The sequence below is a fragment of the Oncorhynchus gorbuscha genome, linkage group LG04, assembly GCF_021184085.1.
Source record: "Oncorhynchus gorbuscha isolate QuinsamMale2020 ecotype Even-year linkage group LG04, OgorEven_v1.0, whole genome shotgun sequence".
In the NCBI taxonomy this organism is placed as follows: domain Eukaryota; kingdom Metazoa; phylum Chordata; class Actinopteri; order Salmoniformes; family Salmonidae; genus Oncorhynchus; species Oncorhynchus gorbuscha.
Genome location: NC_060176.1, coordinates 51,088,922 through 51,106,457, shown reverse-complemented (window position 1 = coordinate 51,106,457; position 17,536 = coordinate 51,088,922). Strand labels below are relative to the sequence as shown.

Genomic DNA, 17,536 nt, shown 5'->3' with positions numbered 1-17,536 from the left:
GAGATTTTTCCTGTGAGATTCCCATCCTCAATGTATTGCAGTACCTGCAATTATGCCAATTGACATGTCACTCAACACAATGCTGCTCACCTCCTTCTTCGGTTGGGAGTTGGGCTGGTTCAGGGGGTGGGGAGACAGAGCTGGTTCAGGGGTATGGGGATGGGGAGACAGGGCTGGTTCAGGGGTATGGGGATGGGGAGACAGGGCTGGTTCAGGGGGGTGGGGAGACAGGGCTGGTTCAGGGGTATGGGGAGACAGGGCTGGTTCAGGGGGATGGGGAGACAGGGCTGGTTCAGGGGGTGGGGAGACAGGGCTGGTTCAGGGGTATGGGGAGACAGGGCTGGTTCAGGGAGATGGGGAGACAGGGCTGGTTCAGGGGTATGGGGAGACAGGGCTGGTTCAGGGGTATGGGGATGAGGAGACAGGGCTGGTTCAGGGGGTGGGGATGGGGAGACAGGGCTGGTTCAGGGGGATGGGGAGACAGGGCTGGTTCAGAGGGGTGGGGATGGGGAGACAGGGCTGGTTCAGGGGGATGGGGAGACAGGGCTGGTTCAGGGGGTGGGGAGACAGGGCTGGTTCAGGGGTATGGGAAGACAGGGCTAGTTCCGGAGTATGGGGAGACAGGGCTGGTTCAGGGGTATGGGGAGACAGGGCTGGTTCAGGGGTATGGGGAGACAGGGCTGGTTCAGGGGTATGGGGAGACAGGGCTAGTTCCGGAGTATGGGGAGACAGGGCTGGTTCAGGGGTATGGGGAGACAGGGCTGGTTCAGGGGTATGGGTAGACAGGGCTGGTTCAGGGGGGTGGGGAGACAGGGCTGGTTCAGGGGTATGGGAAGACAGGGCTGGTTTAGGGGTATGGTAAGAGACAGGGCTGGTTCCGGGGTATGGGGAGACAGGGCTGGTTCAGGGGGGTGGGGAGACAGGGCTGGTTCAGGGGTATGGGGAGACAGGGCTGCTGAGCCTGAAGCTGCATCTGTTGGGCCTGGCACCAGGCAGGGACAACTGATGTAGTATGAATAGCTTGGTTCGCCTGCATTGATTAAATGTTGGCTAAAAGAGGAGCGAAATGTAAACACTCAGAATTTTCTGTGAAGATATTAAGTAACTAACTAGGGGAGCAAGAGTAGCCTATTTCAATACAGAGGCTCTCTGGGTGTTTACTTTTGACAGACAGACAGACGGACAGATGGACGGACGGACAGACAGACAGAGACAGACAGAGACAGACAGGGTTTGCTTAATAAGACATTTTAAATTATTTTTACTTAAGTATATTTTTTTTAGCAGTTACATTTACTTTTGATATTTAAGTATATTTTAAACCAAGTACTTTTAGACTTTAACTCAAGTAGTATCTTACTGAGGGTCTTTCACTTTTACTTGAGTCATGTTCTATTAAGGTACATTTATGTAAGTATGAACATTGGGTACTTTCTCCACCACTGTTTTTACAGGATTCCTTTGAATTGGTACAGACTTGACAGAATGGACGGACTCATTCCCAGACAAACAAAAAGGAGAATCAATATTTTCTCTGGTAGGTACAACCTACCTGGCACCCCGATCAAAAAACAACCAAGTCAAAACCGTCACATAAAAAATGGTTTCAATTCAACTAATGCAAGAGCCTTTAACTTCCATCATCAACTAAGTCAAATACATTGGCCTAAAGCCAACTAATAAAAATGTATGTTCTTTCAATCACAATCTCTCTACTTCACCTGTCTGCCTTCCTTTCTATCTGTCTTGACTTTAGCTAGTGAAGTATCAACTAGCCTATTCCGGGCCCTCAATTTCCTGTGCCAGTAAGCTCGGGACAGACAGCAGTTTTTTAATGACATTTCCACTGGATACATGGAATCATCAGATCATGATAAACAGACTTCGTTGACTTACTGTGTGGGGTGAAGAAAAAATCACTGAGAAGCTCAGCTTATTAGTGGTGGACGTGTCGAGGTAAATCAATCAGAATCTCCAAATGGGCACTTTCCTAAATTTGTGTGCAGCAGGCTAACTTTATCAGGACAAAGAACCCAGACACAAGCACATTGCTCACATGGAGCATTCCAAACAAAAGACAATGAAACAAATTTCAAAACTCGTAAATGATGGTTATGAAATAAACCAAAAGTTGTTTCTTACAAGTGTAGTAGGTTGTGAACTCTGCAAACAACGTTTACATTTACTAGGCCTTTTGAGTCATTTAGCAGATGCTCTTATCCAGAGCGACTTGGAGTTAGTGGATTCATCTTAAGATAACTAGGTGGGACAATCACATATCACAGGCATGGAAAGTACATTTTTCCTCAATGTAGCTGTCAGAGCTAGGTGGGAAGATGGGCAGGCACTCTGCTGTCCTAGCTTCAGGGGGAAGCTGGTTCCACCATTGGACAGATAAAAGCTTGGACTGGGCTGAGTCGGAGCTGCCCTTCCGTTGGGGTGGAAGGGCCGAGAGACCTGAGGTGGCAGAACGGAGTGCTCGGGTCAGGGTGTAGGGTTTGAGCATAGCCTGAAGGTAGGGAGGGGCAGTTCCTCCTGCTGTTCCGTAGGTAAGCACCATGGTCTTGTAGTGGATGCGAGCTTCAACTGGAAGCCAGTGGAGTGTGCGGAGGAGAGGGGTGACATGAGAGGACTTGGAAAGGTTGAAAACCAGGCGGGTTGCAGCGTTCTGGATAAGTTGCAGGGGTTTGATAGCACAAGTGGGGAGACCAGCCAACAGCGAGTTGCAGTAGTCCAGACGGGAGAGGACAAGTGCCTGGATTAGACCCTGCGCCACTTCCTGTGTGAGGGGAAAGGTCGTACTCTACGGATGTTGTAGAGCATGAACCTGCAGGAGCGAGTCACTGCTTTGATATTTCCAGAAAACAACAGGGTGTTGTCCAGGGTCACGTCAAGGTTCTTTGCACTCTGGGAGGGCGACACTGTAGAGTTGTCAACTGTGATGGAGGTCTTTGAGCGGGCAGGCCTTCCCTGGGAGGAAGAGCAGCTCCATCTTGTCGAGGTTGAGCTTGAGGTGGTGGGCCGACATCCAAGCTGACATATCTGCTAGACACGCAGAGATGCGTTTCGCCACCTGGGTGTCAGAAGGGGGGAGGAGAAAAGTAGTTCAGTGTCATCCGTATAACAATGATAGGAGTGACTTGTGTATAGAGATAAGCCAAGTGACTTGTGTATAGAGAGAATAGAGGGCCTAGAACCGAGCACTAGGGGAACCAGTAGTGAGAGTATGCGGTGCAGACAGATCCTCTACACGTCAACTGGTAGGAGCGGCTTGCCAGGTAGGATGCAATCCAAGTGTGCATAGCCTTAGACACCCAGCCCTGAGAGGGTGGAGAGGAGGATCTGGTGGTTCACGGTGTCAACGGCAGCAGATGGATCTAGGAGGAAGAGAACAAGAGAAGAGAGTCAGCTTTGGCAGTGCAGAAAGCCTCCGAGACACAGAGAAGAGCAGTCTTGGTTGAGTGACCCGTCTTGAAGCGTGACTGGTGTGGGTCAAGAAATTTGTTCTGAGAGATGAGAAAGCTGATCAGACTGCAGTGTTTTGGAAAGAAAATAAACAATGTAATGGGGAATTTATCAAAATAACAACATTATCTTGACACATATTGACACTTTTCACTGACAGCTGCAAGTCAGCTAGTTCTATTGCCGCTCACGCTGCCCAAATAGGCATTTTTTATAAGAAGCTAATGATCCTCTGTGGCTAAGTCATGCTCCCTGGTGAAGTATTTTGAATGTTTTTATTTAGAAGTAATGACATAATTTTGGCAAAACATCCATTTACTCTAGAGGAAGCCAGCATCCGAACAGTGCACTGTGCCCCTGCCAACTTTCCTTTCCAATTCGCAAGTAGCTGAAACCAGAGATCTGTATATAATGACCAGATGCTCATGTCTCCATCCTAACAATGTTCATCTTTGTCCCAAAGTTGGTTGGCGCGCAAGTCCTTTCACTTCACCACCCCTGCTGAGACTAGCGAGCGAAACGGCACCCCTCTGTCTCACTATATGTAGTACATGTATCTGACGCTGTATAGTATGACATGCCATAATCTTTTTGTCAAGACATCAGATACATGGTCTACACATACTGAGAGGCACCACTTCACTCACACAGATGTTTCATCTGACATTGATGCGTCTTACGGTCAAATAAATGATCATTATTTTGGACGGGCAAGGATGTACGGTAGGGTGGGCCAGGCCCCTAATGGCCCATCCATAATGCCAACCCTGACTGAAGGGGCAAGGAAAGAAAAGAGCCCTTGATTTTCTTCATTCTAGGGGTGAAATTCAGTCTGGTCCTTGTTTGGATGTGGCATCATAAAAATGCAGAGCAAAATGTGCAACTAAGAAAGCAGCTTTGAATATGGACAACAATAGTGTAGAGATGGGAAAACTTACTGGTCAATTCAAATCTAATGTACAGTGGATCATGCCAACACTCACATCAACCTTAAAGGATTTAATTAAGTGAAGGTGTGAAATAACGGGCACTGAATGAGGTGGGAGCTGAACAAATAAATAGTGATATAATTGATTTACTGTAATTGCTTTTCTTCCGAGACAAACAAATTAAAAATGTCCATTGAAATAAAGATCTACACAATCACATCTTTAAAAATATACTTTATTTGTACAGTTTCAGTTATTATAGTATTATTCTGTGTCTGATGAGGTGTGGCAGCAGGTCCTCTCTTGTTGGGGAACAAAATTAGGCAAAAACACAAACTGATTTCCACAGGTAAGGACTTAACATCACTCTGGTCCACCACGCTGGAAAAGATAAAACAAAAGAGTTGGTGGTTAGTGAAATCTTCCCTGTATTGCAAGACTCCGGTAACAACAGTTAATGCACTTGGAGTACTCAGAATGCCTTCTCTAACACTATGGGGTAAACCGAAAGCAGAGATCTAATTAAAGTACAGGCCCAACCCATGAGTGTAACTGCATGTCACAAAAATATCACCCCTTTCAGTATTTGTATGAACACTTTTTAAAATAAAAAAATACAAGAATTACAGCACTTCTTCAGTGCCCCAGCTAGGCACTCACCTGAATATAGTCCATCTCGTCTGTTTCCAATGCCCTCCTGCGGTATCTCTGGGGGAGTTCCTTCACTGTGGCCACACTGTCTGGGGTTCCAGAGAGTAAAGTGACAGGTCTGGGGGGGTCTCGATAACAGCGGCGGTGCTACAACTGGAGGTGAACTAGGAGAGCCGACTGCTAATGTTTTAAGAGTCTCTTGGACTGAAACAGAGGAAAAGGTTGTTTTAAAACATTAGCCGAATAGGTAGCTTTAAATCAGTGATGTTATTGTTTTAGACATCCAGTGTTTATCCTACAAATATTTCCAGCAGTGGCAAATTAAGTGTGTGTGTGTGTGGGGGGCACAGTTTAAGGCCACCCTCTTTGTCACAGAGACTATTCTTGTTTTAAAGCTAATTTCCTGCAATTCTACACATTTGTCATGGGCCTGAAATAAAAATAGCAGTTTCAAATCAAATTTCCTGCAATTACACACATTTTGCCATGGCTTATTCTATCTGTGACTCAAAATCAATGGGGGCCCCATGCCATACTATATTTGGAATTTCAGATTCTTCTCAACAGTCTCATTTTTATTTGGGTGATTGTTCGTTCTCAGGGATTCTTATTTAAAAAATATTACTCCATTATCCTTTCTGAATACCTTCTGGTTTTAGTCATTTAAGTATACACTGAAAGTTACCATCCAGTGCACCGCTGCTAAATGCATAGAGGTGAAACACTGGACATCCTTTGTGTTATGTCATTTTATTCATTACTCACAGCACTATTTTATAATGAAATTGGAAAGGACTAAAACAACCCCTTACTAGAATACTGGGGTTGACAAAAAAAAGGAAAACAAGTCAGTGTTTCCATCTTTGATTTGAAAAGCACCTGAAAACAATACCCAGGTTTTTCAACAACAAAATGTCAAACCGATAGAGGAAAATGTTTTTTAAGGCAGAGAGCTACAGAGAAATAATTACAATTGCACATTGTTTGACGCAGTTTCTACTGTCTATCGAGTTAAAGTTGATACAACCAAACAATATTCAACCAACAGGCTACATTTTGACTAACAACGCACAATTGCATACAGTAGCGTTGTCCCTTAACAGACAAAGGGTGGAATGTCCTCTTCAATAGGGTGAGCACTACCCATGGACGAAAAAAATAACAATAGGTAATGAAACATCACACTGGCAAGTTCTTACTCACCACTCAGCCTGGGGACCCCCTCTCTACTGGGAAACTTCATTAGCGGAGCATGAGGTTTCACAGCCTGAAAGGTAGTCGAATGAAAACAGACAAGTTACTCAATCACTTCAAGACTTCTCTTTTGCAGCCAGACAATTATATATTGCTTATTGCTACCATATAGCAGTAGGCGAACAAAATGTTTATCATTGCCTTGAATAAACTGCCAGATAAGTTGGGTAGCTAGACACTGACAGGGAGAATACTGATCAGCGAACGTGCTATTTCTAGCCTTAGTTCAACGACTAACCGTGTATGACTATGGCAGTTAACATCGCATTAGTTCGTTTGAACTGAGTGAGTCGACTTTTACGAACATGTACATGATAGTTGGTAGCTAGCTACGTGCTCAAGCTTTTGAATTGCATGCAGACCAACAAGGGCATTAGCATGGGTAGCTAGCTCGTTAGTTTGGGGATGCACAGCAAGAACAAAGCGAAAACAAGTGTCGTTGACTTCTGAACTTGGAAATCGCAACTTGCATTGACTATTGAACTTTTAAAAGTACTCACTTGAGTTACAAGTGTTGTTGCAGAGCGATAAATATCCAAGTTTGACAAGCGTACCTGTACCACCCGTCCAACTGCAGCCATTGTGCTACTGACTTTGCCACCCATGTCCTCGCGGGTCTTCTTCCGGGTGAAAACAATCCTCAGTTCCTAAAAGTACCAGAAGAGGGAGTTGTCATGTGAAAATGGAAAACGACTATGTCCGCAGTATATAAACCATAGGTTTAGAACAACGGTATGTGATAGGAGACATTCTACTGCATGGATGCTAATGTGAGCTATCAAAAATTTAACGGGGCATCGGAGGATAACACCATCCCATTCAGAGTAAAATACACAATAAAACACATCTTAGACATGTATACGAATTTCAAACCCGGCCATATCAGATCTAATGTCTTAAAAAGTTGAGTTAATTGTCTGTAACATACAATGTCTTACCTTTGGCTTGATGCTGTCAGCTGAAAGTAGGTTATATTATTCGAAAACAAAATAAACGTTCAGGTCAGTTTCCCAGGCCATACTGCCAAACCATGACGTTTGTTTGCACCGAGTTGATTTCTAAGAATAGCACAAGAAAACCGTTCTTAATCGGATAAAATGCTGGTAGCAGACAAATTCCATCAACCAATTTGAGCTATTCAGTGCCCATTGAAAATGAACCTCGTTTTACATGTTAAAATAAGTACTATAGACAATGGTGAACCAAATGACAAACGCAGCTAGCAAAGGCATATAACCTTCATATCTATCTTTCAGTTAGCCTAGAGATTGCTGAAGGGGGCGGGGGGGGGGTTGCTGAATAATTATCTGGTCACGTGATTAGTGGTCACTTCCGAGCGGTACATTCAAAGGTCGCACCAAGAGCCTATCATACAGCCTAACATGGACTATATAGGGAATAGGGTGCCATTTGACACAGCCACTGTCTTATTGGACTCAAACAGCTCCTCCTAAACTGGCTTTGAGAAGAAAAACAAATATTATTAGCACTACCCATTGATCTACTTTGGGATAGATTTCAATGCATTGTTTGTCAAAAATGTCAGTCACACAAAACAGAAACGGGGATCAGTTGGTTACCCACTGATGTTGTAATTACACTGCACCTGCCAATGGAAAAAAAAACAATGTAAATGCATGTTTTAAGCACAACTTGATGTATAGAGTGGGGCCTGTATTTTGTTTCCCAGAGCAATGAGGGAACTGACCAATCGTAGTCTAGACCTTTGTTCAAAGATGAAGACACTTCAGCAGGTGGGTGCATCTGTTATCAATATGGTTTGACAATGGATGTTTTCACCAATCTGTGTGACCGTAACTAACAGCTTTATAAATTAGAACAGAATGTTTATTGCTTTCATCATAAAAATGATGGTCATTGGCTTGGTTCTGCTGCTGTATTGTGTTGCCAACTGTTGTGGATTTATGGAATGTTATTTCTGACCTCTTGTTTGCTTTGTCAACAGGAATCATATGAGCTTCAGGACCAAATCACAGACCTACAAAAAGCAGAGGCTAGGTATTTCATCATCCACACTATGGATGCTTTACCATGGAGGATATACAGGAATTCACAAAATGTTATTGAAGATATTCAATCCCCTTTTAGTTCATGTTTTCATACTTTGCCCTGTAGTTCAGGTGGAGCAGAGAACTTAATAAAAAAAATGAAACTCCTTCAAACATATTTAAATAGTTTGCATTTTATTTTTCTCCTCTGCAGATCCAAAGCGTCTCACGCATGAGAAGATGGATGAGTTGAAGAGGGAGCCGCCCCGAGGTGAAGTACAGAAACATCCTGCAGTAAGGCCAGTCTCACCGAGAGAAATACCAGAAGATGGCCACCATCACACAGAATGTCCTGCGGGTAAATGGGCATTTTTCTATCTTTAAGAATACATTTCTTTTTATTCTTAAGATGTGTCCCAATCTCTTTTTTCTGAAGTGTGCACCCATTCACTTCTTCTCACAAGTCTAAAAGCATTGGATTGGTGGAGTCATGGGCTAGTGGGAATTTCCACCATATTTCTTATGCCAGTCGTTTCCTTTCGAACCAGTAAAGGGAAGTGAACTACTGCACACTTCGGGAGGAAGAGGATATCAGTGGGACACAGTCTTAGTGCAAAGAGAATGACAGCATATGACAGCACCTGTTTTTGTTATGTCAAAATCATGTTGCGATGTTTTCTCCAGGGGATCATCATTGCCAGTAAAGTGAACTGGCGAGATGACCCCAAACTGAGAGCCATCGCCATGACGTTGGAGGACATTCCCATCTCTGAGGAATGAGCAGTCAGCATGGAAGGAAAATAAATTGTAACATTGTTTAAGCATAATGTGTACAGTTATCAGAAGCTGTAGTGAGAGAGAAGGAACAAAGTGTTGATATCACAGTAATGTCAAATCTAAAAAATCTGATCTTAAGAGCACTTAGTAAAATACATACATAATACACTGCATCAGAGATGGACATTTGTACTGCAGTTGCACTGCACTTTGTATTGACCTTAACTTTAGTTTTTATTAATAAATCTACTAATAATCTGTTTGAAATATAATAGTTATTCTATTGAGATTATGGAAAATAAATTATGCATGATGAAACCACAGGAGTATGGCTCTGCCAGTAGGTGCGGTACAAACTAATCGGCCACGGTCTCTACCATTCTAATTACTGCAGAAGTAAAAATATTTCCTGTAGACTTGACACTCAAGTCATGATATATTTCCAAGTGTTGGAAATATTATTGCGACTCAAAATTGTGTCATTTTGTCATTCTTTGCATGTGTCTCTCAGCCGACTCAAATAATGACAAGGTAGAGCAGAAAAAAGAACCAAGTAGTAAAAAAATTCAAGGCTTGTTTAGTAGATAACTAGCATTAATGTATGAGAGCCAGCCTGTGCCAGATGTTTTTTAGCTATCTATACTGAACAAAAAATATAAATGCAACCATTTCAAAGATTTTACTGAGTTACAGTTCATATAATGAAATCAGTCAATTTAAATAAATGTCTTATGCCCTAATTTATGGATTTCACATGACTGGGAATACAGATACCTTTTTAAGAAAATGGGCCGCACAATGGGACTCGGGATCTCGTCACGGCATTTCTGTGCATTCAAATTGCCATTGATAAAATGCAATTGTGATGGTTGTCCATAGTTTATGCCTGTCCGTACTATAACTCCACCGCCACCATGGGGCACTCTTTTCACAACGGCGACATCAGCAAATCGCTCCAAATCAGATGCCGATTGACCATGCAGTCTCTTTTAGAGGAAATCATCTGCGTTTCGGTTCGATTCGACGCACTAGCATGTTTTTACTGAAACACATTCATTTTCCATTCTAAATTCAAATCTGCTGCTATTAGAGCTTACGAGATGGGCCTCTGAGTTGGATCTGTCTTCGTGTGTGTGGAAATGGTATACAGTGCCTTCGGAAAATATTCAGACCCTTTCATTTTTCGACAAAATATTAAATATTTTTTCCCTAGTCAATCTACACACCTTACCCCATCGTGACAAAGCAAAAACAGGTTTTAGACTTGTGCTAATTTATACAAATAAAATATAATTTAAATAAGTATTCAGACCATTTACTATGTACTTTGTTGAAGCACCTTTGACAGTGATTACAACCTCAAGTCTTCTTGGGTATGACGCTACAAGCTTGGCACATCTGTATTTGGGGAGTTTCTCCCATTCTTCTCTGCAGATCCTCTCAAGCTCTGTCAGGTTGGATGGGGATTTGTGCTGCACAGCTATTTTCAGGTCTCTCTAGAGATGTTTGATCGGGTTCAAGACTGGGCTCTGGCTGAGCCCCTCAACAACATTCAGAGACTTGCCCCGAAGCCACTCATGCGTGGTAATGGCTGTGTGCTTAGTGTCCTTGTCCTGTTGGCAGGTGAACCTTCGCCCTAGTCTGAGGCCCTGAGAGCTCTGGAGCAGGTTTTCATCAAGGATCTCTCTGTACTTTACTGCATTCATCTTTGCTTCGATTCTGCCTGGTCTCCCAGTCCCTGAAAAACATCCCCACAGCATGATGCTGCCACCACCATGCTTCACCATAGGGATGGTGCCAGGTTTCCTCCAGACGTGACACTTGGCATTCAGGCCAAAGTGTTCAATCTTGGTTTCATTAGACCAGAGAATCTTGTGTCTCATGGTCTGAGAGTCTTTAAGTGCCCTTTGGCAAACTCCAAGCAGGCTGTCATGTGTCTTTTACTGAGGAGTGGCTTCCGTCTGGCCACTCTACCATAAAGGCCTGATTGGTGGAGTGCTGCAGAGATGGGTGTCCTTCTTGAAGGTTATCCCATCTCCACAGATGAACTCTAGAGCTCTGTCAGAGTGACCATCGGGTTCTTGGTCACCTCCCTGACCAAGGCCCTATTGCTCAGTTTGCTCAGACGGCCAGCTCTAGGAAGAGTCTGGGTGCTTCCAAACTTCTTCCATTTAAGAATGATGGAGGCTATTGTGTTCTTGGGGACCTTCAATGCTGCATATATGTTTTGGTACCCATCACCAGATCTGTGCCTTGACACAATCCTGTCTTGGAGCGCTACGGACAATTCCTTCCACCTCATGGCTTGGTTTTTGCTCTGACAACTGTGGGACCTTATAAAAACTTGTGTGTGGCTTTCCAAATCATGTCCAATCAATTTAATTGACCACAGGTGGACTCCAATCACATTGATTAACGGAAACAGGATGCACCTGAGCTCAATTTCGAGTCTCAGACCAAAGGGTCTGGATAGATATGTAATTAAGGTATGTTTTTAATTTTTAATAAATCAACAATAATGTCAACCTGTTTTTGCTTTGTCATTATGGTGTATTGTGGGTAGATTGCTGAGGATTTCTTTTTTAATGTACTCCATTTTAGAATAAGATTAACGTAATAAAGTGGAAAAAGTCAAGGGGTCTGACTACTTTCCGAAGGCACTGTATAGACAGTGTGTTTAATTCAAATCAACTATATATGCATTGAGCTTGCTTTATGCAAAAACATTGCAGCCTGCACATAGAAAATATCCTGATAAAAAGAAATATCCTATAAATCACATTGTATCAACTATTAACTTACAACATTCTATAAAATAATTCTGGGCCCTCAGTTTCCTGCACCAGTGAGCTCGACAGACACAGCTGTAGGCTATTTGCGCAAGGAATAAGAAGTAATCAGGTAGGCCTATTTTAAGATGTTTCAACTGGATCAGAGCATGACATTTTTCCCTTTCCCGTTGAGTTATCGAAAAGGAGAGTGCTGTAAAGATTTTTCAAATACACTGAGGAATTAGTCATTCTCAATGGATGTCAAAACCATATCTGGCCAAAGCCAGAGTGTTCTGCAGGAGATATTGTTCAGTGAGAAGTGAGCCAGGAGCATAGACAGACGACTTCATGGTGTAAGTGGAGCTGGACTATTCTACTTATGTGTGCGTTATATTTTGTATTAATGTTACGTTAACTAGTGATTCTTCATGTCATAACCTTCATAATGTCTTCTGTCCAGACTTCACGCATTCAACTCTGCTGGGATCCACTTATCCTAAGCAGAATTTACTGCTGAGGACTTGGTGCAGGAAAGTAATATTGTGGAAACCTATCCAATTTTTAAACCTCCAGTGCTCTTTAAGGAATGGCAACTGGAAGCTGTTATGGACTGTTGGATGATGACAACACTCATTGGGTAGATCAATGCAGCAAAACACCATACTGGCTTACCCCTCTGGACTACCTTCGTTATGCCTTTTCAGTGAAATGTACATATTTATTAAGTGGTTACGTGTATAGCTACCCAAACTCCCTGGTTCGGCCAAACGCTACGCCACACCCGTGGTCGTTAACCTTCTTCTCCGTGACGAGTCTGGGTCTGAGTACCTCGCAAATTTCGCAAACACATTCTAACCGTTCTGATTGGATCCAGAAAGTGGTGGGTTGGGCCAGAACACATGGGTAAAGCAGCATTTAGAAAATTAGTCATTGGCTTTGATACTCTGATTGGTTAGAGATGATGCAATCGCTGATTACTTTTTGAATAACACCACTCATTTTGACTTCAACGATGGCAGTCTGACTGAAGTATGTAGTGAACAGAGCAGCGTAATAATTCTGTTAAGAGTCATCAGGCAAGTGTACAGCTAACACTCATACATAAAATAGATGCACTACAATGTAGTTGGTCATCCCTAAGTATCAGTTGAACCTGACACGTGCTTAGTTGTAATGGACAGGTTGAAAAAAATATTTTGTCAGCTGTCTGACTTTCAGGGTTGTTGAAGAGCCTTGAGATAAGTTTTTGAAACAGTGTTGGTGTATTTCAAGAAGTTCAGCAATTTATGACTTCTTTACCACCACAAAACAATACATACTGACTTACAGTATATCTCTATCTTAAAGATGTAGCTACAACTACGACAATATTCAAACTGGGCCATTGCTACGCTGTAGGATCCCCCTGGTGTCTCCCTGTGCGGACTGTCCTCACGATGAAGCTGAAGTCTGCCTCTAGATGGCGCTGCTGGTGTCACTGACTACACTACTGCTGAGTGACAGGGCCAGAGTCACCACAGTCTCCCTTCCTGGCAACTTTTGCTGTCTCTCTGGGCCCTACAAACACAGAACATCACACTGCTTACTAAGCAGACAAATGTAAAGCCTATCATTATCAACCACTGTCAGAGCCTTTACTACCTATGTATGAAGACTGAAAAACAAACATTTTCATCATACACACAGGGCTAGTCAGCCCTGTCATACCCGACCTACATCCTTTGTCGTATTTTGACCACATGCATTTCTTTCAGAGCTCAAGGGAAGACTAGAGGTTCTAATGCCATATAAAGAATTCAACGTCACCACATGTCAATTCATTGGTGCAGGTCAAAGTTTAAATCAAAACAGGTGGTTCTTTATTGAGGCAATGTTACATCTGGTGCAAACACTGAGTAACATATGCAGCAGTAGGTCAGTGGTTTATGCTATTCATTTGTTAGTGGTTTTTGTTCCATTATTTTTATTTTTTTACAAAGTGAGTGAAAAATGACTTCACAGTATAAAAGTAAAAGGGGTAACAAATTAACTGGGGTCGCCACAAAACATGAACACAACTAAATCAAACTATAGACTGTTCTTTGAGGGAAAAACATGGATACAAGAGGGAGGAAAGACAACATGAGAAGCACAGCTTGATTTGACACCTCTCAATCTCAGAGGAGCAAGAGAAAGACTGGTCCTACAGAGTAACATCTATATGCTGTAGTGTTAACTGAGGAGTGACCCAGCCACATGCATGATGGAGGCCAACATACAGAGTGGCACATGGCTACATGTCAGTCAGACCTACCAGAATCCAAAACACTGGTATCGTAGAACCCTAAAGCACAACCAACATGGAGAGGTCTATGATGAAGCAAAGTCAACAGCCGTTCAATTGAAAGAAATACGGGATAAAAAAGATAAGTAAATAAATAAAATAGAACAGGAAAAAAACAGAACATTTTAAATCAGGAAAAAAAAGGGATCCCAGGTTGCATTCCCCTCCAGTTGTTTCTGGTGCCATCCGTGACCCTGATTTGGAAAACAAAGGAGTCCTTTCTTTTGTCTTTTCACAGGCGGTTGTGACAGGGTGAGACAGCTGTGTTAAGTACACTACAATGCAAAAAGTATGTGGACACCTGATCGTCGAACATCTCATTCTAAAATCATGGGCATTAACATGGAGTTGGTCCCCCTTTGCTGCTATAACAGCCTCCACTCTTCTGGGAAGGCTTTACACTAGACATTGGAACATTGCTGCGGGGACATGCCTCCATTCAGCCACAAGGGCATTAGTGAGATCGGGCACTGATGTTGGGCAATTAAGCCTGGCTCGCAGTCAGCATTCCAATTCATCCCAGACGTGTTAGATGGGGTTGAGGTCAGGGCTCTGTGCAGGCCAGTCAAGCTCTTCCACACCAATCTGACAAACTATTTCTGTATGGACCTCACTTTGTGCACAGAGACATTGTCATGCTGAAACAGGAAAGGGCCTTCCCCAAACTGTTGCCACAAAGTTGGAAGCACAGAATCGTATAAAATATCATTGTTTGCTGTAGCGTTAAAATTCACTGGAACTAAGGGGCCTCGCCGGAACCACTAAAAACAGCCCCAAACCATTATTCCACCTCCAAACTTTACTGTTGGCACTATGCATTGGGGCAGGTAACGTTCACCTGGCATCCACCAAACCATTTACGTTCGTCAGACTGCCAGATGGTGAAGAGTGATTCATCACTCCAGAGAACACGTTTCCAATACTCCAGAGTATGATCTTAGGCTTGTGTGCGTGCGGCTGCTCGGCCATGGAAACCCATTTCATGAAGCTCCTGACGAACAGTTCTATTACTGACGTTGCTTCCAGAGGTCGTTTGGAACTCGGTAGCGAGTGTTGCAACAGAGGACATATGATTTTTTACACGCTTCAGCACTCAGCGGGTCTGTTCTGTGAGCTTGTGGCCTACCACTTGGCGGCTGAGCCGTTGTTGCTCTTAAATGCTTCACAGGAACAGCACTTACAGTTGACCGGGGCAGCTCTAGCAGGGTAGAAATTTAACAAACTGACTTGTTGGAAAAGGTGGCATCCTATGACGATGCCACATTAAAAGTCATTGAGCTCTTCAGTAAGTCCACAAATCCACTAATTTGAAGGGGTGTCATTACTTTTGTATATATAGTGCATCTAGTGTATATGTTCCTGTATGTGCTACTGCCCCTCCACACACCCCTCCCTGGCCTGGTCTACAGCAGGGCACGCGGCCTCTTAGGATTGATCTGCTTACTGGCTTGTTCTTCTTCCTGGAGTGACGAGCGGAACGACTTGACTTTATCTGAGAAAAGAGGAGCACAGACAGTGGATTAGATATTATTGTTTATCAAAAAATACCATGATTCACATTAATAAAAGTGAACCTATGAATGAATGTCAAGGGTGATCTGCATAGAGACAAACCAACAAAAGATTGAAAAAGAACCTCAGGAGGTAAATAATACAAATGCTGTCTTGCATAGGCCAGGAGTTCAAATTCTCGCTCATCCCTAAGAGATTTTCTTCCATCAGACAAACGGTACCATGTCACTAATAACATTTATGTCCATGCCTACCTCTGAGCTCCGTGAGGATGTCAATCTTCTGATCCAGGATCTGCTCCAGCTGAGTGGCGTAAGAGTCCACATCATAGTCCACTTCCTCAGTCATCTCCAGCAGAACCTTCTCATCCTCCAGCCACCGGATAGACTCCTGCAACACACACATTAGCATCTCACTTACTCATCTCATCTTCCCACTGAAACATATTCCTTAATCAATTACTTTGCTCCTGTAGAGTCAGCATCACATTAGTTTGAAGAACCTGATTTAGAGCATTTCATGGATAGTGGCGCCACACTTCACAGGACCTCAAGCTTGCAGATTCATTCATCTCAGAGTTCGAGCCTCCTCACTAACTATATGTGAAAGGATCTAAGAGGAGCCAGTTATTAATGTAGCCTGACCTGGAAGACAGCTCTGTGGTCCTCCAGCACCTGTTCCTCCATCTCCACCATCTGAGAGACAGCCTCATGGAAGGTTAAGAGCTGGGGGGACACCTCCTCCAGCTGGGGAGAGAAAACAGTCAAGACACACAACCAGCATCACTAGACAACACCTCTATTGGGGAAATGGATGCAAATGCATGCACACAGTAAGAAAACCATTGAGGATAAATGCTGTGTGTGAGCATAGGAGTGCATTAAGAGTGTAGCTTACGTTCTGCTCACAGAGCAGTTTGAGGTCATCTCTCTGGGGGGAGCTGCCCAGGTGGTCCCAGTCATCATCCAGCTGGTCCACCACATGGATGTTGGGCCGGACCCCCTCTATCACCTGATTAGTGTCCACCGTCAGCTCCTTCACTCTGTGGGTCAATCAACACCTTCGGTCAGCTAACAAACTGCTGCTCAGCCCAGTTAAGTACACTACACTCAACATGGGCATCTTCACTAAGGGCCCAACATTCAGAATGATGCAGGTAGTCACATTCATTTCTAAGTATATTAAGTCATGCAAGTTCTATGCAATACATTTCTGACTGAATGTTTTGCCCCATTGAAAAGATGCCAAGATACCATCATGACACCATGCACAGCCAACGGGATTCCATCTGTGTCTTATTGGTTGACTTTAACTATAGCCAGCATAAAAACTCTCCATTTTAGTACACAGTGAAACTGTGCCTTTTATTTTTTCCCTTGATGAAACCAAATTAAGCAATATGAGAATAGCTAAGGTTAGTCAAATTCGGAGTGCTTGTTCAGTTGTTCCCCACTAAAGTATCTCTAACTGATAATGCTATAGAACCTGTTTCAGGGGCTCTTGCATGTTAGCCATGTTTTGCACGAGAATGAGTGACAAGGAGTTGGCATGATAGCACAAATATACTGGTACTCAGGCTACTTGCATGTAGAGCACAATGAGTGCTGTGGACAGTCCATAATTGCTTTTGGATTTTGAATTTTAAGACCCCTTGAAGTATCAAAAATATATACAAAATATTTATGGGAAAATATTTTTGGCCTGCTATTAGCCCATACAATTCCATTTAATAACAGATTCACTACATTGAACAGATAGTCTCCCCAAAAAGTCTAAAGGAAGTTTGTTCTGAAGTGTCTGCCCAATATCTGAGAGTTAAGACATTTCAGGAAGAAAAAAGAAAAA

General features: G+C 43.2%; 1 protein-coding gene, 1 long non-coding RNA gene and 1 pseudogene across 4 annotated transcripts in view; 1 reads left to right on the top strand and 2 right to left on the bottom strand.

Moving 5' to 3' along the window:
• Nucleotides 1–4,611: 4,611 nt before the first annotated feature.
• LOC124033270 lies at nt 4,612–7,578 on the bottom strand (annotated as a pseudogene).
• A 426-nt stretch (nt 7,579–8,004) lies between these two features.
• LOC124033268 lies at nt 8,005–8,656 on the top strand. Its single transcript, XR_006838351.1, has 3 exons — nt 8,005–8,053; nt 8,266–8,318; nt 8,523–8,656. It is a non-coding gene; the product is annotated as an uncharacterized LOC124033268 (long non-coding RNA).
• A 6,740-nt stretch (nt 8,657–15,396) lies between these two features.
• The window catches only part of LOC124034234 (kinesin-like protein KIF2A), a 35,456-nt gene continuing 33,316 nt past the window's right edge, over nt 15,397–17,536 (bottom strand). For all 3 annotated transcript variants that reach the window (XM_046347129.1, XM_046347130.1, XM_046347131.1), the window contains 4 exons: nt 16,589–16,733; nt 16,336–16,437; nt 15,946–16,081; nt 15,397–15,671 (listed from right to left, as the gene is read on the bottom strand). In XM_046347129.1, coding sequence (XP_046203085.1) covers nt 15,583–15,671; nt 15,946–16,081; nt 16,336–16,437; nt 16,589–16,733 — 472 coding nt within the window. In that variant the 3' untranslated portion in view covers nt 15,397–15,582. The remainder of the gene's footprint in view (nt 15,672–15,945; nt 16,082–16,335; nt 16,438–16,588; nt 16,734–17,536) is intronic.